This window comes from Macaca nemestrina, chromosome 10 (genome assembly GCF_043159975.1).
Source record: "Macaca nemestrina isolate mMacNem1 chromosome 10, mMacNem.hap1, whole genome shotgun sequence".
NCBI lineage: Eukaryota > Metazoa > Chordata > Mammalia > Primates > Cercopithecidae > Macaca > Macaca nemestrina.
The window spans coordinates 92,818,530-92,840,994 of NC_092134.1; the positions used below are offsets into that span (position 1 = coordinate 92,818,530).

The window sequence follows — 22,465 nt, forward strand, 5'->3', positions numbered from 1 at the left end:
TATAGATGCCTATATTGGGGGAAAATATGTTAGAGAGATCCTATTTTATTTCCTATTGTTTATTAACTGTGTGACATTGGGCAATTTATAACAACAAGACAACAAAAAACACCTCTGAGCTTCAATTTTCTAAACTCCTTATACATTACAGAGTCCTGTTAATTGAACCTTCATTATAATAGATACTGACAGGGATAGGTATTTCTATTCCATCTTAGAACTACAGGATCTGCTGTGAAAAAAAATAATTTAGAGCAAACAACATTTTCATTATTCACATATAAATAAGTCTTCTATAAAACAAACTTTTTCAAACAGTTTATTGCAATTGGATTTCTAGTTTCAGCACTGACCTGCTACTATTGACAAGCCACTCTGTCCCTTTACTCCATGAAAACTTTGGTTTTGGTGCAGCTTTAGGTTTGCATTCAATTATCACCCTTCCACCTTTAGCAGCCAGGATCTTCTTCTTCATAGGATTCATTTCAAAAGTTGGAGCCAACGCTAAAAAGAAAACAAATTGTTATTTTTCTCTTTCCGTTTGTAAAGCCTAAACATTGCTTCTGTGTTGTAGAATCTTTTATTCTTCTTTAATAGTTAATGGAAAGGATTAATCTCAGTAAATATGATCAGCTATCACCAATAGGCATTCTATACCTAATGCTTTGTAACTTTTATTTAATAACTTTGACTTATAAAATTCACCCAATTCCAATGTACAGTTCTTGATGATCACTGAATTGATTATTAGAAACTTTAATTAGAGTCCAGGCATGGTGGCTCACACCTATAATCCCAGCACTTTTGGAGGCTGAGGTGGGCAGATGGCTTAGCCCAGGAGTTTGAGAGTGCACTGGATAACACGGTGAAACTCCATCTCTACCTAAAATACCCAAAATTAGCTGGAAATGTTAGTGCATGCCTGCAGTCCCAGCTATCAAGGAGGCTGAGGTGGAGGATCACCTGAACCTAGAAGATCAAAGCTACTGTGAGCCGTGATCGCACCACTGCACTCCAGCCTGGGAAACACCGTGAGACCCTGTCTCAATAACTAAATAACTTTAATTTCAATAAAATGTTTTATACACACTTACCTTAAAATTAACACTGAATTCCGTTGCTTTGACTCAATTCCACAAGGAAAGTAAAGTGAAAGGCTGAAGAAAATTGACCAGCATTATACACACTGACATATGGTCCTAATCAGTCCTCTAAACCACATGTTGACTGAACTATACCCAGTTTATAAATGAGAAAATTGAAATCTATTAGGATTATCTAATTCAGCAAAGGTGCCACAGGTAGTAATAAGTGGGAGTCACATTTGAATCTAGGTGCTTCTGTTTCCAAAACATGTGCTTCTGATTAAACAATGCAGTCTCTCCTTCTTTATATGATTACTGAGCATCACCTGTATGCAAATACTCTGCAAAATGCCAAAATAACTGGAGCCCTACTATCAGGATCTATCTATAAACAGCTATGGGAATAATGGTTCTAATAAACTAATTAAGGAGTATATGATCATTTGTAGTTCATCCTTACCTCCAAATACAGAACAATAATTATCAGAACAGAATATAGAGTTTTTTAAAAGTTACTCCCTTGATGGTATGCTCTAACTTTCCTCAAGGTCCCCACATTTAATCCACTGCTCACTCTCCTCTTCCCTGGGCAGACTCCAAAGAGATTTCATCCATGTATTTCAACACATTACAATCATCTGTAACGGTGTACTTTCTGGAGGCTTTTCTAGGCCTAAGCATATCTTCATCTGGATTTTGACTCTTCATCCTCTGGTCTGGTCATTCTCAAATTTATCTTTGTATTAAAATCACCTGGGGATCTTTTTAAAGTGTCCATTCAGCAGGTCTGGGGTGAGCCTGGGATTCCGCACTTCTAATGTGCTCCTAGATACGGCCACTGCTGCTGATGAAGAAGCCATTTTTTTGTGGCAAAGATTCATTCTATTCCATTGTTTCGCTAGTCTGGATTATGATAATTGGCAATAAATAAATTAGTAAGCAACCAACCTATGTTGTACACCTAACACAGTAGTGAGTATTTTGTGTAGGCTCAATAAACATTTTGTGTGACATGACATATTGCTTCTAAAACATGAAAGAAAATTTAATAGGATTATATTTTTAAAACCAAAATTCATCTAAAAATAGGGATTTTCCTTGAATCAGTTTAGATTTCAGTGAAATAGTTGATTTGGTGTGGTCCTTTAAATGACTTCAGATTTATCTAATATTTGAATTTCTAACAACAGGATCTAGACTGTATTCCTATGTATGTTTTGGAAGTGGCAAATATAAGGGGATATTCTTCCTCTCAACTGAGAAGATGGCACGATGCATTTCTTATCTCTTTGGTTCTTTATTGCAGTATATGAGCCTATTAAAGGAATAGCATCTGGTGTAGAGTAAGTGCTCAATAAATATTTGCTGGATGAACACATGCATTAACTAAATAACCCAAGAGAGGAAGGGAGAAGCACTGTTCATAAGAGTATAAAAAACAAGAATAGAATAGATTGAGACAAATTTAAACATGTCCAGAGCTATTGATCTGGGGAGGATCAAATTGCTCAGTTTGCTAATTATATTAATAGCCATTAAATGATTTGGCAATTCTAGGCTAAATATATAGACATCTTTCAGTCTGAGCTGAGGTGTTTTTATACTTCTCTTTTGAAACAAATGAAGATATGAACTTTAACAGAAAATAAAATTTACATTTGGGACAGAATTCAAACTGACTTCCTCTCTAAGAGTCACAATGATTTTCTATTCCTTTGTACCAAAGACATCTGAGCTTGTGCTTGCTTGATACCCAAGTAACTACAGTAAATATATTATCAGAACATTTAGGCCATAGGGAGGAAGAAATAGAGTATGATCCTCAGCATTAATAAGTGGCTGGGAATGTTAAAATTAAGATGGCCTTAACTTATTGAGAATAGTTTTCTTTAATTCTTTATCATAACTCTCTCATTTTCTATCATTCTCTTTTAGTGTCAATCAATTTGTAGTGATACCAATGTTTTGAAGAGTTTTCTTTAGGTGCAGTAAGAATAGAAGTGGCCGCATTGAGTCATTGCTTTATCTTTTCAGTAACTAATGCTAGAAGAAAAAGCCTGACTTCCTGAATTCACTACTTACAATATGACTTGACTTCGTGACAACTCTTTCAAATAACATGAAAAGGACATAATACAGTAAGACTTTAGGGCCAGGCACAGTGGCTCATGCCTGTAAATTCCAACACTTTTTGGGAGGCCAAAGTGTGCAGACCGCTTGAACTCAGGAGTTCTGGACCAGCCTGAACAACATGGTGAAATTCCATCTCTGTAAAAAAATACAAAACTTAGTTGGGTGTGGTGGACTGTGCCTGTTGTCTCAGCTACTTGGGAGGCTGCGGTGGGAGGATGGCTTGAGCACAGGAGGCAGAAACTGCAGTAAACTAAGATCACACCACTGCACTTTAGCTTGGGTAATAGGCGAAACTCTGTCTCAATAAAATAGACTTTTGTAAAGTAGTTGTAATGAATATAAATAAAGTAGTCATAATGGGAGATATTTCTGGTGTAAATTGGAGATTAGTGGATGTACTGGATGGGGAAGGGATGTGGTAGACTCTGCCATTCTTTAGAACAAAGAATCTTTGAGGAAGAGAAGATGTGAGTGTCGGTGGGAGACATTAATAATGAATTCAGCTGCAGACATGCTAAGCTTGGATTATCTGTGGGGTTATCCAAATGAACATTGCTACTAGGAATTATTTATATTGAGATTGAAGCTGAGGATAATTATCTGGGCCAGAGATATAAGTAAAGGGATCGCTGGTAGGTAATAGGAAATGAATAAAAAATTAACTAGATATTTTTAAAATAAAAATAAAAATCCAGGAACAATAATGTAGAATACAGAAAAGGAAATGAAATGGATCAGAGGGATGGAATGCTGGGATAGAACAAGATTTCTAGCCAGGCAGAGGAGAGGGTGAAAAAGGTGACAATGAAGGAGATAGAGAAGAAATGGTCTGTGAGGTTTGACAGCTCAGAATCACCAAAGACAAGAGATAAGAAAGCTTAAGCATCATATAGGACTAGAAATCCTGTATGACTAAGAGAGGCAGCTGGTGGATATATGTTCACACACACACACACACACACACACACACACACACACACATACACACACACAGGAATGAATAGTTGCTGATATCAAGTATCAGGGAAAGTGAAAAGGAATGAATATAGAGCAAAGAGGTAAAATAATTGTTTCATGTTTGCTTAGGAAAGACGCTTTCTTCTCTAGATAAAAAGTATTGAAAAGACAATGTAGTAAAGAGATAGCTTTGAGTGATGGATGGGAAGTTGAAATACTTTATGCCAAAAGATTTCAATTTTCATGGAGCACAAGAATACAATATAAAAGCGAGAGTCAGGGTGCAGTAAGGGACCAGCAGAATGTCCTAAAGGTTTTGAATAGCAACTGTGGTGTATGAGACCCGGGGACTGAGAATGCCCCCGAAGTGCCAGACACCCATCTGACGCTGATCACATGCAGTGTTTTAACATCAGTCTTCAATGTTATGTGATTCTTCAGGCAGTGTTCAGTCTCCAGGCGTATGAGAGGATAAGACTTGTCAAAATTGGCATGTGTAAATTGTGCTTTATCATTAAAAAATGCTAAAAACAATGATATTCCATGTTCCTTCAAATTTATTATAGAAGTCAGCTTCTTAGCTAAAAATAAAATGATGCAATTTCATGAAACAGGAATTTGTATGTAGTTGGAAATTCAACCAGCATAAGAAAAGTTTACAGCGTTACTTTCTCCCTACTTACATGTTCTTCAATGAAAGGAAAAACCGTATCATTTCGTTCCCAAGCGCATGTTAAAAGCTTTTAACATTGTAAATAAAAGAATGTAATGTGAAATCAAATGTGATCTATGGATACTCCGGCATCTTTTTTACTATGTCACTTTCTTGATGAATGTTTAACAGAAATTAGAAATGATACTGACCCAGGATCTTCAACTCAGCATTTGCATAAATGGCTCCATATGTGTTTTCAGCTATGCACTGATACATTCCAGCATTTTCAAAAGTCACATCATACAGTCTTAATTCCCCTTTATGATACTGAAAAGAATAAAATTGAAACATATTCTCAATGGACTTTAATAGAAATACTTTCACTTAGGTCTGGGCTTGGTTGTCTTTTAATTTAGATACATTATGTTCATCTGCCCCCACTGTTACCTAAGATGAACTAAGTGGGATTTTCACGGCATGGGAAAGGAAAACCCACTTACCATGCCCAAAGGCTCTTGTTCTATTCATCCTACAGAGCTGAGAGTCCACCTTTTCCCCTCTTGGACCAGCTGGGAGATTACAGTGGGAAGGTAGAGAAGAATCCCACTGCTGCTACTTGTCCCCAGGGCCAAAGGTAGGACTTAGAGCTTCACTCTTACCTCTGTCTCTGTGGGGTACAGGAAAATAGTGGCAAGAAAAAGAGGACAATATCAGGTATTGGAGATGGATGAGTAGGAAGAGGGTGGAAAAGTGGAACAAAGGAAAAAATAAGGAGAGAGAGAGAAAGAAGGTAGAGTAAGATTACAGAAAGTTGTTTAAACTGAAAGAAGATACTTTATGTTCAGTTTTTGTTTGTCTTTTTTCAGAAGCTTTTATATTTCAGGGCCCAAGTACCCTTTCTCTATTGTCTCTCCTGCTAAATGTATCCCAGGACCACCCTGAAACACTGCTTGAACAGGGACTCAGGAACAGCAAAGCACTTGAACATACATACCGCATATCCATTTTTCAACCATCGGATTGTAGGGATGGGCTTCCCCGTGGCCACACAAGGCCAGTAGAGGTCACTGCCTATGTCCACCTCTGTGTCATTGATATGTTCTACCCACTCAGGGAATGCTAAAAAGTAAGGAACATTGTAAATGTTAAATCAAAGTCTCAAGATCCATCATAATCTCCAGAGTATAAATATTACATTTAGTTAAACTAATTCTGCAGAATACATCAGATAGCATAGGTATCCCGAATTCAGTAATAGGCCTTGTCTTTTCATAGGTTTAACCTATGCAAATCCTGTGTTATTACAGTAGGAGGTAACTATAACTCATTATTTTTCCATTTGTAAATCATGTTTTGTTGAAAAGTTGAGTTATAATTAGCACTAAAATAATTGACTTTTTCTGCTCATAACATAAACCTTTCAAGTCTGTAAAAATGACAATTGAGGTTTTTAAAGAATTACATCTCAATTCAATATGACACCATCTCTTAACATTTTGTTTAAAGACTCAGATTTTTTTCCCACTCCCTCAGGTATACAGTATCTTCATTTTGATGGAACTTTCAGCTAGTGGCCACTGTAACATCTTACTGTGGTGCTAGAAAAATGACTTGGACACCTAAATATACTCTTTCCATATTGGAAACTATATACAGTAGCTATGCTTGGTGAAATCCATGCATTAGTAAAATTGAACTCAGTCTCATTCTTTAATCTGATCTACTTTATACCTAAAGAAACATCCATAAAAATGAGAAAATGCTAAAATTTTTCCAAAGAAAAAAATATTTCTAGAGAACAAGCAAGTAAACAATTTGACAGTCTTTTTGATTATTTCAGTTATCTAGTCCAAATAAATGCAGATAAACAAATTAATATAAAATAAAAAGGAAGTAGTAGGAAAGAATCCTGAGTGGAGAATAATATTTAATTTTCTTTGAAACTGGGAACTTGTGTTAGTTTTATGGCAAAAGCAATATATACATCTTATAAAAAGCATTTAACGAATAATAAAATACTAGAAATTTGAAAACTAGAAAACATTTTTATGTCACCAAATACCATCAACAATATACATTATAATGTATACATTATACATGTAGACATATGTGCACCTATATATTTTACAGCACATATAATCTCATTTAGTACATGTTTTCACTTATCATTACATTTGTCTGTAACATAGGGAGATATTTTTTAAAATATTGGTGGATATATTCATGTTAATTGAGAGATGTTTTATTTTGTATACAATCTTAGCAATACATAATACAGGAATATCAGCACCCTTCCTGTCTTGGCCTCACATGGACAACACAGACATTTGCTATTACATCATGTAATGAATAATTGAACTGGATTGACACATTCTATATATGGCTTAATTATGTCACCTTCTAGTGATGTGATCAGACCTAAAGATAATACTTAGTATGCTGCATTAGTAAAGAATAAATAACATTTATCTTAAATTACCTGCTATAAATACGTGCTCTGTCACCTTGGTTCTTCTAAGGCTTTAGATATTAGACAGTTCAAAATACTACTCTGTTGAGAACCTGGAGTGTAGTTTTCTTAATATGTTGAATAAAAACAGGTCTATAAGCTTTAGAAACCTAGTAGAAAGTGGTGGATTTATTTCAAAAGTTTAAAGGATCTTACCTAGAATTTTCTTCCTTTCAGGAGGCCATTTCATGCACACTTGATATTTATCACATTAACATTACTGTGGCATTGGATATACAAGTCTGAAGTTCAGCGTAAATGTTTGGGTTAGAGCATTCAGGGTATAGAGTGTGTCTAAAGCCATGATCATGAATGGGATCATAAAGGGAGTGACTGAAATGGAGATGGGGTTCACAGATGGAACCCTGATCACGCCAATGTTAGAAAGGTATGGAGTTGAAAGGCAATGGAGAATGAAAGATGATACAAGGAAATGAATAACAAAGTGGGTTGCAGACATGAAGCACAGAAAGTGAATCATGAAGAAGGGAGGGACCAACTGTGACCACCACTGCTGTTAGATCAAACAAGTACAACTGAGAATTGATCATTAGCTTTAGCAATATGGAAGTCTGTGATGATGAAAAGAAAGGTTTCTGTGGAGAGGTAGAGATGCAAATCATGTTGGAGTGCATTTAAGAGAGAAGAAAAACTGGAGATGGAAACAACACTTTTAGAGAGTATGGGTGAATCTGTCAAATTTTTTATTCCTTTTTGGGAGAGACAGGAGAAAGTGAAATGGGACAGTAGCCAGAGTTAAAAATGAATAATCCTGTGGAAGCCCTCCATGTTTCTTTAGTTGTGACCTGCGAGGTTCATGTTGTGGAACATTATAGTTTCAGTCTGGAAAGTTTCCAATGTGGCCTGAAAAAAAGTCTCTCTTCCCAAATGTAAGTTTATTTTAATGTGTGAAAATGAAAGGTTTGTGCCAAGATAATTTTGTCAAAAAAAAAAAAAAGATTCCTTAGACCAGTGGTTCTCAAAGTGTGGCTTCAGGACCAATAGTAGCAGCATCCTTTGGGAATTTGTTAAAAATACAAATTCATGAACCCTTAACAGACCTCTGAATTAAAAATCCTGAGAGTTTGGCCCAGCAATCTGTGTTTTAACAAGCCCTCCATGTGATGTTGATGCATGCTTAAGTTTGCAAACCATTGACTTAAGTCATAACATATAGCTTCTTCTATAAATAAAAAGATACTGAAAAAAGACAGTGATAAAATGAGTAAACAAACTACATTAAGTGTATATTCTGAAAATTACCAATAACACTTCTATTGATCCATTTCTATTACCTATGGTTCAATTGGTAATAAGTTCATAACTTCTATAACTCATAGTTGTGACTTCATTAGACATATGAGAAATATTTTATCATTCTCCATGATGTAACATATATCACTGTTCTTAAAACTATTAATCATTATATAGTAGTTTTTCAAGTATGGAAATGGTTTTAAATAAAATATTGATGAAATTTATACAAAATTAAAATAATATATCTACCTTGAACATAAATTCTTGCTTGATGTTTATCCTTTCCTCTAATGTTCTCAGCCTCACATTCATAGATGCCTTCATCTTCTAGCTGAATATTGAAGATCTTAAGAACAGCCCCAGAGGTGCTAATCTCAGCAGTGCTTGGCATTGGTTCTAGAACCTTCCGCCATCGGATATCCGGAACAGGACTTTAAACAGAAGATACCAGTGCTAAAGTTTCACACACTTAAAAGACAATTACTTTATGTTTACAGCTAAACAATTATTTATTTCCTAAAATGGTACTATTTCTATATATATTAATGAAAGTGTCAGTATACTTACTTTCCAAGTGCAAAACATTCTAAGGTCACATTTTGGCCCATCAGTGCATATACATCCTTGAACTGAACTACAATATCAGCAGGATATGGTTTTGTTGTTCCTAATATTAAGAGAAACACAAATGTTCACTAATTATTAGGCACAATAGTAGTTACTCTTAAACATGGTAATTCTGTAGGATTAGAGCTGCTTCAATATGGAAGCTTTTCTCTGTACAGGTACTGGTCATATCATAATGGATAGACTTGTTTGTTTATGCACAGTATGAATATAGTATAACTTCCCAGCTATATTGGCTCATTCTGACAGCTGCATAACCAATGTGACTTAATTTACTTAAAAAATTCCTGTTTTGGCCGGGCGCAGTGGCTCAAGCCTGTAATCCCAGCACTTTGGGAGGCTGAGATGGGCGGATCACGAGGTCAGGAGATCAAGATCATCCTGGCTAACACCGTGAAACCCCGTCTCTACTAAAAAATACAAAAAAAAAAACTAGCCGGGCGAGGTGGCCGGCGCCTGTAGTCCCAGCTACTCGGGAGGCTGAGGCAGGAGAATGGCTTAAACCCGGGAGGCGGAGCTTGCAGTGAGCTGAGATCTGGCCACTGCACTCCAGCCTGGGCGGCAGAGCGAGAGTCCGTCTCAAAAAAAAAAAAAAAAAAAAAAAAAAAAAAAAAAATTCCTGTCTTTAGTGAACAACAGATACGTGGCAAACATTGTGATCACTGCTGCATGGAACTCAGGAAGATAGAGAAAGAAAATTAAGGAGAAGGAAAGAGAAGAAGGAGAAGAGAGTAGAAAAGAAAGATGCAAGGCAAGAAACTAAGGAGAAAAGAAATGCCCAGAGATAAAGGCAAAGGGAAACAAATTGAAAAGAGAGAAGGAGAGAGGGAAAGAAGGAAAACATTTACTCAGACAACACAGCACTCTTCAAAATAAACACTTATTTAGCATATCAGTCCTGAAAGATGTGTTAATCCTTCAGGCTTACAGAGAAAATCAGGTTCAGAAAGGTGAAAGGCATTATTTAGGATCACAAATTGAGTGTGTACCTCACACTGTAAAATACTAAAGAGACAAATAAATAAATAATGAGATATAACCCAAACCAAAATGGGTACTCTGAAAGAGTGACTGATGAGGAGGGTAGTTAGAAGTAGGTAAGGGCTATAGGACTCTGAGGCAAATATGGCATTTAAATTCGACCAGTTCAGGTTGAGCAAACAGCATATTACGACAAAGCTCCAGGAGTGTGCAAGGAATTTTAAAAGGTCTAGGAACTCAAATGATGCTGAAGTATATGAGCTGGAACCCACAATCTAGAAGGACTGAAAAAATGATAGAAAGATTTTGAGACAAATTTTCTCAATAAGTAATGTATTAGTCTGTTCTCACTCTGCTAATAAAGACCTATCTGAGACTAGGTAATATATAAAGGAAACAGGTTTAATTGACTCATAGTTCCGCATAACGGGAGGTCTCACAATCGTGGTGGAAGATTAAGGAAAAGCAACGGGAAATCTTACATGGCAGTGGGCAAGAGACAGCATGTGCAGGGGGAACTCCCCTTCATACAACCATCAGATCTCATGAGACTTATTCACTACTACAAGAACAGTATGGGGGAAACAGCCCCCCATGATTCAATTATCTCCACCTGGCCCTGCCCTTGACAAGTGAAGACTATTACAATTCGAGGTGAGATTTGGGTGAGGACACAGCCAAATCGTATCAAGTAACTACCACTGGGACTTGGTAAGAGAAGTAATATGGATCATATCTTTGGTTTAAGTCAAAGACCTTGTTGGCATTTTTAAAGGATGGAGCATGGAGAGGAGAAATATGTATAGAAGACAATCTCAGAGGTCCATAAAACGCTGTTTCAACACTTTAGGCAAAACAGGTGAGGGCCAACACTAGGGCATAGTTACAGTGAAAACAGAAAGAAAATAGTAAATATAAATTGTATTTTAGAGGCAGAATCAACAGGACGGCTCCTTGGATCAATGTTTCTCAAGGTGTAGATTAAAGGCTCAATCATCAGAATCACCTAGGATACTGGTTCAACTTGTGGATTCCTGGGTCACATTCCAGGCCTGATGAATCAATACGTCTGGGTCCTGCATTATTCCCAAAACTCTCCAGGTGCTTACATACTAATTAAGAACCACTGGGTTAGCTGTACCGAAGATCAGTGGAAATTGGGATTTGATAATACATCATGCTACCTTGAGTTATTAGAAATAAAATTGTGTTGCTAAATAAGCTAAAGAAAAGGAGAAGGTTTTGGGGAGAAATAACGAGTATTTGTGACATTTTGAGCTTAACGTCTTTGAGAGCTTTTTGGGGGGACAAGTCCAGGATACAGGAAGAATTGAGATCTAAACACAAGAAAAATTTCAGAGCTGTGAACTTGAAGTCTCCTGCAAAGGTATACTGTTGAAAATGTATAAGTGGGTGAGAATATCTAGGAAAGATTAGAGGAAAATATAAGAAAGAAGAATATTTTGTGAAGAATATTCTATGAAATTTGTCAGAGAGGCAGAAGGGAGATGAAAAGTTCAGGAAATTAGGTGAAGAAAGAAAACTTCATGAAAGGCAGAAGAGGCAGTGTCAAAGCTCGAACAGAATAAGGACTGCAAAGTGTCCTTTGGATTTAGCAAATAGGAATTCATAATAATTCAAAATTGTGTTGAATACAAGAGAATATGCAGAGATAATGAGGTAGAGTAGAATCTGAAGATTCAGGAAAGGAGAAAATAAGTGATGTATTGAAGTTTCTAATTGAAACAAATGGAATGTGAACCAGAACAACTGGAGAATTTAGCTTGAGCAGGGGGAGAAATATTTTTGCTACTGAGACAAAAAGTCAGAAAATAAATAGAAGTGCTGAACTGCAAGTGTATTTCTGGGGAAGAGTAGAAAGAAAATCAAGAGAATTTTTACATGATGGCTTCTTTTCAGTCTATGAAGTAGGGGGTGAGATTCTCTCTTAAAACTGAGAAAAGAAAAATGAGCCAGAAAGTCAACAATATTTTTTGAATACCAATTATGTGAGCGTTGTCTTGCAGAGAAAAATAAAAATGGAACCTCAATGGTATTATGTCATTTTTCCCATCATCACACTGTACTTAGGGGTAAAGGCAGGAACCAGACCTAAATCTGTTAATCTGAAGCTGGTATGCTCTCATGAGCTTGAATTTGCTGATATTAATGTAGCAGAAGGACTTGGATAGAAATAATGTAAAGTAAGCAAGTATACTGTGATTTGATTCTCTTAAGCAGCAGTGCATTTTAAAGGGGAAGTAGTTCAATTGGAGCTTAGGGAAAGGCCAATCAGATTGTCAGTGGTCATCTGCCATGGTACTACCAGGGTAGCACCATACACTGATTATGTAGATTACAAAAGACAATTTTTGTACTTATTTGTATCATGTAAATAGTTTCTTAAAAATACCAAAATAATCAAAATGACTTAAAAAAATTCTACAGTTACTATTGTTTGTTTTGATCTACAAATCATTTGATTTCTTCATGAGCTTACTAAGAAGTAGGAATGGCCGTGAAACAAAAAGTAGATGCCAGCGATTTCCACTGTAACAAATACACTAGAACTTAACTAAAGTATCAGTCCCCTGTGTATTTCCCGAGCTAGAGGCAACTCATCCGAACACAACCTTCTTACAGCAATTTTATTAACTGAATCTTCTCAACGCAAAAAGCTTAGGACCAAGCCTTTGGCCCCTTCAACATGCATCCCCTTCTATATTGTCCTTCCTGAAAAACCAGCTAGTCCTCACTGGGTATTTCTTTTCATTATGGTAAGTACACCATATGTAGACAACCTTGCGAAAACAGAGTGTAACAAATAAAATACTTACGTTCAGGTATTGGAATGAGTGGGATGAATTTGCTGAACACGCTCTTTGTAATAGAAGGACTGGAAACAAAGCAGGAATAATTGCCTTTGTCAGAAGCCTCAACATTTGCAATGTAGAGATTGCCATTTGTCTGAGACACAAATCGTCGTTTATCCATTGTGATAAATACAGGAAATTCATTTAGAAGCCAGCGGTAGCTAAGATCATCTAGAAGAAATTATTTTCTTCTAAATATGAAGTGCTTCTCCCAAAGCTGTTACATAATTTAATAGAGGCTAGTAACAAGCTATCACTTAATCTAACAGAGGCTATTGAAGAGCAAATGTTAGGAGAAAGCAAAGACAAACAGTGCACACTTTAAAATATGTACCATATTTTACATGAATATAAGCATTACACTAAGCAATTACATCTATTTATCTATATTTCTATTATTTTATAAACTATTAACATTCTTGCTTTCATTTCATTGACGGGCTGAGTGAAACTCGAAGAGGTTACATAATTTGCTTAGAATTTCATGACTATTATGAAGAAATAGTATTTTGAATCCACGTCTAATAACTCCAAAGCCATGATTAATCTGCCGTACTGTATTTTATAAATAAAATTAAGATTACTTACCATATTATCACTTTATCTGTTTGTGTGTGTGTGTGTGTGCGTACACCTATTTTAAATTATAGAGTTAGAAATGAGCTTATGTAACCTATTGTGGTCACATTAAAAAGAGAAAACTACAGAAACAGGGAAAAGTATGGTACTGGTTTAATTAAATATTAGGAGACATATCATATGGTAACTCTTACCCACATGAAATTCCTTTGGCTGAACACACTAACTAGTTAAATGGAAAACTGAATTTCCTCCTTAATTTGCTGAATTTCCTATAGTTTTCTATTCCTTCCTTCCTCTCTGTTTTGATGAATGACTCGCCAGGAGTCATTCCACAAATACACAAAAGGAGACAATGGGCAATGCACACCTTTAGGTCAAAAAATAATGATTCCCTTCAAAGCATCTTGATCACATAAAGACAGTTTCTACTGAGAAGAATGTAAGTGGGAATCTCTCTAGGTCAGACTAAATAGGATTTTAGGTGTAAAATGATGAAAAACCAAGAACCCACAGCACTCAGGCTTCTTTTAAAAATGAATAATCATGACAAACGGCTATTTTGCATTGGGGAACTTAGCGTGGCTAGCAAAGCTTTCAAAGAGAGTGTGAAAGCACAATGATTATGAAAAACTAAAAGAGATGCACATTATATAAGCTTCACATAATGGGAATAATAACCTTGGGATTATATTTAGCTTAGCTATGTAATTTTCTCCAGCAAAATACAACATCAGGAAAGACAGTGAATATGATTATATTATTTTGGTTTTCAACATTGATTTTTTAAAATTATAGAAGCAGCAGCATATGTTTATTATTGAAGAAACAGAATACAGTTAAAAAGAGGCAGAAAATTAGACTACTATAATTAGCCTCTAACTCAGAATTATGGTTAACATATTTCTAGGCACTTATATCTGTGAATAATTGAATTCTTTTAATTTTTTTCTTTTTGCTGATTTAGGGTCACCAGATAATTAGGATAGGAAAATATTTAGGGAGCTGCTTAAATGTCTAAAATGAGGGCTCCAGGGATAAGTAAAGAAGTATCACATTCAGAAAGGAGTATCAAGTAGTCTTTCATCCAAGCTGATATGTACAGTACATTTAAAAGAAGACTTTGATCTTTTCTGATTCTGAAATGATATTTCCTATTCTCAGTTGAAATGTAAGTCCAAATTTTGTAGGGATTTCTGTGAAAAATTAAATCCTCACTCCCCCTGCCCCACCACCAAAGCCAAAAATGTCAAGAAAGTATTTCCTTACAGAGAAAGGACTTTTGTAACTATAGGATGTATGAAAGATACTTCCCACAAAATGCATTTAGAGTAATCTGAATCCTCAGTGGTTATGTGAATACAGAGACCTGAATTTTAATTCTCAGTATGACTTTTATCAGTCACTCTATTACTTATTAGTCACTCTATTACTCAGTTTCTCTAAAATGTAAGACATTTTCCTGCCCCCCACTCATCAAAGATGTGTGTAAAGAAATGAAAGAAGTGATGGTATTTGCCTTACAAGGGATAAATGCTAACTCAGAGAAGTTATTGTCGTGATGTTGTGTGAACATAAGTCTTGGACTATAGAACAATTGGTCTGACTGACTGAATGTCCCATGTAGATTCTCTAATTTATTTATTTTGCAAAACCTGAGTACTTTCCAAGTGCTGCTAAACAAGATAGATGTGGCCTTTGCATTTGTGGGACTTGCAATGTAATTAATCTAAATTTATTTAACAAATCTTACTTATTTTTAAAGCCATTCACTTGGACAAAACAATAATTGCAATTTGTTAGAATCTGTCAGCACTCATTACAACAAAGGTAGGAAGGGCTCTTGCCATTTTTAAATGGGGGATCCAAGGCCTAATAGGGTGAAGTGACTTGCCAGAGGTCATACAGCAAAAGGGAGGCAGAACTGATGTTCTCACCTCCTTCCCCACCCACCATCACCAAAATTAGCTGTACCAAGACTGGAGCAATAGCCACCCTGACTCTCCGACTTATGGATGAGACATGATTTTGTCAATCAAGAGCTAAGCCCTGATCTAGTTTTTTCAAGGACTCAACAGACCATCTTCTTTGTGTCTTTCCTAGCCCCATGCAGATGATAAAATCAACCATCTTTGCAAAAGCCATCTATTTTCCTCAGATTATAGACTGGATTAAACAATAAATTACTATAAAATTATTTTTTCAGTAAGTGTCAGCATATGCTTAAGAAATGTTGCTTTTACTGGTAGATATATGAAACTTCTTGCTTTTACCCCAGAAATCTAGAGCACATATATTACAGGAGAAATTCATTTTGTCCAATTACAATGCATTTGGCTAATACCATTGTATTACTTTGAACTACACCACTTATGTAATCTTGCAAAATGCTATATGTATCTGCTTGAAATACACTTGAACTTCTTTAGTTCAAACCATGGAGAAATAACTTGAAAACTTTTTAGAAGATTTTCTTGCCTTTTAGAAAATTAGCTTGAACAGAATGGAATTCGCCTACACCAAAATCACTGTAGCTTCTGATCAGTACTTTAACACAATAAACTATACATTAAACACGTTTGGAAAGAAAGTTTTGATGTGAGCTAATGTGTTCCTTACCCTGGTCTCTCATTCCTGTCTATTTTTGTAATGATCTATTTAGTCTATTAAGATTCTTTCAAGATTATATTCAATATTCCAGGAGTTTTTATTCTGAACAGTACTCTTATTTTCTTATCCATTTTAAATTTCATAATGTCTCTATTATGAGGTATCTCTTATTTTGTTAACAATACCTACCCTTAAAATGACAGACTTTTTTTTCCCTTTATTTCTCTCTTGCTATATACAAAGATATGATTTATATTTTGTGAAATGGAGTAAGTTGATTTTTGATCATGATATTGACAGAAAATTAGTTGGAAAGGAAGCATTATGTTTTCATTTTTGAGAGTCTGTGTGTTTAAAAAGTCTTGCACATTTATGAATTATTTATTGCAATATAATAAAATCAAACAAGTAAGTTTATGTTTTCAGGAAACTTAACCCCTACACTTAATTTAATGAACAAATCTATTTGCTCTTTCTTTCATTTTCTCACTCTCTTAGGTATTATATTGAGCACTTACTCTGTGCCACATACGAGGAAATTAGCTGTATATCAAATGTTATAAAATTGAGTGAACATTTGTACTGAAATGCACATTTATGATCACTCTTGATAAATAAGTAAAGTGGTCCAAATGAGAGTTTCCCCCCCTTGCAAGGAGCTGCAGACCATCCAAATACAGAGAAAAGTATATGGGATTGCAAAAGTTGAGATGTTTCCTTTTGGACTTTTTGCCTGCACATAAATGAGGAAGGTAACATCTCTATAATCCTGAACTAAAAATCTTTAGTGTAGTGAGATGTACTAAATAATAACAGATACAAAACATCAACTGTACTAAAATATGTTTTATTTACTTTAATAATAATCTATTGAAATTACATATCTTTGGCAGGGCACGGTGGCTCACGCCTGTAGTCCCAGCACTTTTGGAGGCAGAAGCAGGCAGATTGCGAGGTCAGGAGTTCGAGACCAGCCTGACCAACATGGTGAAACCCCGTTTCTACTAAAACTACAAAAATTAGCTGGGTGTGGTGGTGTGCACCTGTAATCCCAGCTACTCGGGAGGCCGAGGCAGGAGAATCACTTGGACCTGGGAGGCAGAGTTTGCAGTGAGCCAAGATTGTGCCACTGCACTCCAGCCTGGGTGACAGAGTGAGACTCCGTCTCAAAAAACAACAACAACAACAAAAGAAACTACATATCCATTTTATCATTTTCATATACATTTTAAATGAGGAAATTAAGATGTAGACATGCCTAAGTTTACTTGACATAGTAAGGACTGAATCTCAGATCACCAAATAGAATCAATAGGGTTTGACAACTCTAAATAATTGTATATATAACATTCTTAGAGGTTCAGAACCCAAAGACAGATTCCTTTGCACCCTCAACCCAAGTTCTAAGTCACAAAACATAAAACCTTAATTTAACTTCTTTAAAAAGGAAGGAGATTTCTAGCACAGAGATAGTAAAATAGTATATATACACATATACATACATGCATGGTTTTGAAGCAAATGTCTATTTTTATATCGGTTGAAGGTGGTATAACTGATGAACTATTCAGATTTATTCTGTGAATTGTGTCTCTTGGACTCTTGAACCAACTTTATTTTTGTTTTTGTTTTTGTTTTCCATGTAAACATATTCATCTTTATTGAGATAAGGAAGTAATGGACTCTTTTGACTTAATGGTTTTAAGCTTCTGCCAACCTTGTTCTGGCCAATGAAATTCTACACTCAGCACCATGGCTAAGAGGCAGCAAAGACTGAAAGCAGGACTTACCTTAGAAAAATCTCAGAGTCTGTTTCTTGGACCCCTGCTTCTCGCTTTCTATCTATTCTAATTCCCTAGGTAATCACGCTGCAGTCCCATGGTTTTGAAAACAACTTATAGAATGATGAATCACAAATTTATATTCCAAGCTTAGACATCACCCCTGAAATCTACACACATATAGAACTGCCACCTTGATTTCCATTTGGAAGCTTAACAGACGCTTCACATTTAACATGTCCACACCTATTCCTTCAGCTGAAGTAATGGCAACTTCATTCTTTCAGGAGCTCTTGGCAAAAATTTTATGCCACCCTCAACTTTTATATTTATCTTATATACCACATAAAATCCACAAGCAAGTCCTCTTGGCTTCTCCTTCAAAAGATATGTAGAATTTAACCAAAATATACCTATATTTCTATATAGAATTTAATATATTCTATTTATTTAGAATATGCCTGGATTTATCTTCCCACCTCCACTGCCACCATTCTGGCCCATCACATGCTACCTAAATTATTGCAATACCTCCAAACCGATCTCCTGTTTCCACCTTTTCCCTCCCCAGGTCCTTTCTTAAAACAGTAACCAGAGTCACCTTTCTATAATTTAAGTCATGTCATGTGTCTCCTCTGCTCAAAGCCCTGAAATGTAAATCGCATTCAAAGTAAAAGCCAAAGTTTTAATAATTGCTATGGATCATAAGGTCCTCCATAATGCAGCTCTTGTACCTCTTTTATTTCATTTATTACTACCCTCTGCCTTCTTCACTCTATGACAGCCACCCTGTCTCCCTTGTTTTTCCATAGTCTGACCTCAGCATCTGCCTGGCATGCTCTTCTCTCAGATACTCATATTGTTAGCTCCTTTACTTCCTTCAGGTGTTTATTCCAACTTTCCTTCTAGTGATGCTCCTCCTGAGTTCAGTCATCCCTCAATACTTACTCTCTCCTCTTCCCTGCATTATACATACACACACACACACATATATATATGAGATATATATGAGATATATATATCTCCTTATTTTCAATATCTAACATGCCATGTCTTTTAACCATTTATCTTATTAAGGTCTAACTCTCCCAGTGGAAGACCTCTGAAGGCTGGTAGCTTTTCCTGTTTTGCTCCACTAGGCATTTCTGTGGATTACATTGTGCCTGCTGTATAATAAGTACTCATAAGAGATTTTCTGAGTCCGTGAGTGATGGAGTGAAGTCCATCCAGTATTGAATATGGTCAAATGTAGTCACTGTATACTTTTGGCCATTACTTTGTGGGAAATGCTATGAAAATGGTAGGCTTTTAAATATATATTAAATATATATTTAAATATATAGTTTCTTAAGAAAAAGGCTTTTCTCATTGAAAGGATGTTACAAAATTTTGAATTTTATACGTCCCTCCATATTTATCAAGCAATCATCTTTCTCCTATTGTGGAAGAAATCACCAATATTTGATATGTAAATAACCATAGCTATATATATACACACATATATATATAATATATAAACACACACACATACATACATACACATACACACACAATTTCACATGGAATACATAATGTATAATTTTGTGTGAAATATATGTGTGTGTATATGTACATACACACACATCAGATTGATGTATTCCACACAAAATCCTGCATGTATTCTAAAAGCCTGTTAGGTTTCAGTCTCCATGGAGATGTTTAAAGTCAAATTAATGGCATATTAGAACTATAAGAATAGAAACATGATTTTTAAATTGTGAAAAGAGGTATTTATGTATTGTTTCAAAAGGATATTTGATAAATAAATGAAAATTAGTGAAAGTATATGAAGAATTCATCTTTTAATTAGCACTTTGGTGAATTTTGTCTTAGCCATATAAAAGTACAGAAAACATACATTCAAAGTTGAATTTCATAACAGATGACAATTAAGCCCCATTTATAAAGTAGAGGATTATTCTTGCTGATTGGCATTTCTAAGGAGATTAATAATTTATTATGTCTTTATCCCTTTCTAGTGTTTAATTACATAGGGTTCACAGTATTTTATAGATACTAACTTATTAAGAAAATGATTGATTATACATCGTTTCTTGGTACTATTCTATTTCAGGAATATTTTCTAGAAAATCTAACAGAATTTCCCTGTGGAATAGGAACTTTAATGATGGCATGATACAACATATATAAGTTTATAAACTGAAATGATTAGAGATCCTTGGGACTAGAGCCAGGTAACTAATGAGCTGAGAAAGGAAGTGTCCATAACAGTTAGTGACACATTACAAGGTATGTAAATATTCAGTCTAATTTAATTAATAATGAGCCAGGATTATCAATAATGTAGCATTATTATTAAGAATATGGAAACTTGTCCATTTTGTTTCATAGATGCTAATAGAGAGGAATTAAGTTTACCTGGAAAATGGTACGGAGGGTCACAGAGAAGCACCATTCCTTTCCCTTCTTTTACTCTGACCTCAGGACGTTCCTCAGGTGGAAAAGGATCAAGATCTAATTACAAAAGAAAAAAAGGGAAACATTCACTCCCTCATCAATAGAAACAGAGACATTCATCAATTTTACCTTTCAGCGAATAACTCATTCTTGAGATACAGCACTTCTCAGTGGTTTGGCGAAGCCTAGTAAAGTCAGCTCCTCGTTCTTACATTGCTGAGATTTGTATACACTATTAAAAAGTTCTGTGATGATCTCAAAGTCTACGGATATTGGGAGCAGCCTGCATAACAATTCTGATGACCCTGAAAATCACAAATATCCTAAAGACTTTTGTTTCAGACTTAGGGAGAATCTCAGTCAGAGTATCTGGAAATATAATGAAATCAGACAATACCAGGATCTACCAAAGAAAGTAAGAAAGAAAGAACAACTTAAGAGGAATGGACTCATTTGAAAGGTATTTCCCTTCCTGAGGGAGGGCTTGGATATTAGGAAGGAATAAGGGTGAAAGGCAGGACCCTGTTTAGGAAACGTGAAAGTGACCAATCTCTTGCTCCTTCTCAAATTCTGGGTTTGCTTCAGTTTTAATTTTCTTTACTCTTTTCTGTGTATTTGGAACTTACATTTCGCTTGATTCCTTGATATTCTTCTTCCAGTTCTTCATTTGTTTTACTGACACTCATTCTATTTTTTTTCTGCCTCTCTTCCTGTTCCTTACCTGTGATCAGCACCCAAATCATAACATCGAATTGTTACTTTTCTCAGTATAAATTGTATACCTCTGAAAATCCACCTATTCCAAGTGTTACTTTTTTGCAGAGGACTTTTCAAATCCACTTCTCCAGGCCTGGTGTCTTATTTGAATGCCATCCCTATCCTCAATAGCTTACTTGACATTTCCACTTGGATAACTCAATATCACGATAACCTCTGCATGTGAAGCAACCATTTAAATGCTTCCTGCCATCCTTGAAATTGGTTTTTCTTGCTCCCATCCCATTATTAATGAGAACAGAATGTTTCTGCCCTTTGACTAGATATTCCTTGGGAAACAAAATTTACAGTCTTCTTTCCTTTTGTGCAACCTGTTAATTCCTTCCTTTATATCTATGTTATTTAAATTTTCACTCTCACCACACTAATTTAATCTTACTTCTCTTCCTGGACCTCTCTCATTCCCTCCTGATAAACCCTACCATGAAGGACTTCTTAAAACATTGTTTTCATCCTATAATTCATTTTGCAAAAGATTTAAGTGCTGATTTAAATCATACTGGAGATCACCTGGTCCAACTCATCTCCCAATGTAAAACTTTCTTTCAAAACAACCTCTAATTTTTAGCTTAGCACAGTTTTTCATTATTAGTCCTAATTAAATGTTTCATGTAATTTAAATTTAATATAAATTAACTAAAATATAATAAAATATAATTACATTTATCCCTACTATGAGAAATTAAATACTAGAGAATAAGATATTGTCATGTTGGGTTAATCTTTGAAGAGTCACAGCCATTATGTTGCAATATGTGACATTTTCTTCCCCCAAAAGCCCTTTTGATAATACAAGGCTTGGCGCTTCCATAGATGCATTTTTCTTTTTTTTTTTTTTTTTTTTTTGAGACAGATTCTTGCTCTGTCACCAGGCTGGAATGCAGTGTCACAATCTTGGCTCATTGCAACCTCCACCTTCCGGGTTCAAGCGATTCTCCTGCCTCAGACTTCCGAGTAGCTGGGGTTACAGGCATGTGCCACAACGCCCAGCTAATTTTTGTATTTTAAGTAGGGACAGGGTTTCACCATGTTGGCCAGGATGGTCTCAATCTCCTGACCTCGTGATTCACCAGCCTTGGCCTCCCAAAGTGCTGGTATTACAGGCATGAGCCACTGCGCTCATCCTGATGCTAATTTTTAGAGAGTCAAGATCCTCAGACCCTAGCCTTCCTTTATTTGACAAC

The 22,465-nt window shown here is 35.6% G+C and overlaps 1 protein-coding gene across 4 annotated transcripts in view; it reads right to left on the minus strand.

Moving 5' to 3' along the window:
- Nucleotides 1-22,465, minus strand: part of LOC105470139 (contactin 1) — a 388,425-nt gene that overhangs the window by 133,288 nt on the left and 232,672 nt on the right. For all 4 annotated transcript variants that reach the window (XM_071071869.1, XM_011721914.3, XM_011721915.3 and 1 more), the window contains exons 6-12: nucleotides 20,466-20,561; nucleotides 13,042-13,248; nucleotides 9,164-9,263; nucleotides 8,846-9,027; nucleotides 5,825-5,949; nucleotides 5,040-5,157; nucleotides 354-504 (exon numbers count right to left, since the gene is read on the minus strand). In XM_071071869.1, the coding sequence (XP_070927970.1) occupies nucleotides 354-504; nucleotides 5,040-5,157; nucleotides 5,825-5,949; nucleotides 8,846-9,027; nucleotides 9,164-9,263; nucleotides 13,042-13,248; nucleotides 20,466-20,561 (979 nt within the window). The remainder of the gene's footprint in view (nucleotides 1-353; nucleotides 505-5,039; nucleotides 5,158-5,824; nucleotides 5,950-8,845; nucleotides 9,028-9,163; nucleotides 9,264-13,041; nucleotides 13,249-20,465; nucleotides 20,562-22,465) is intronic.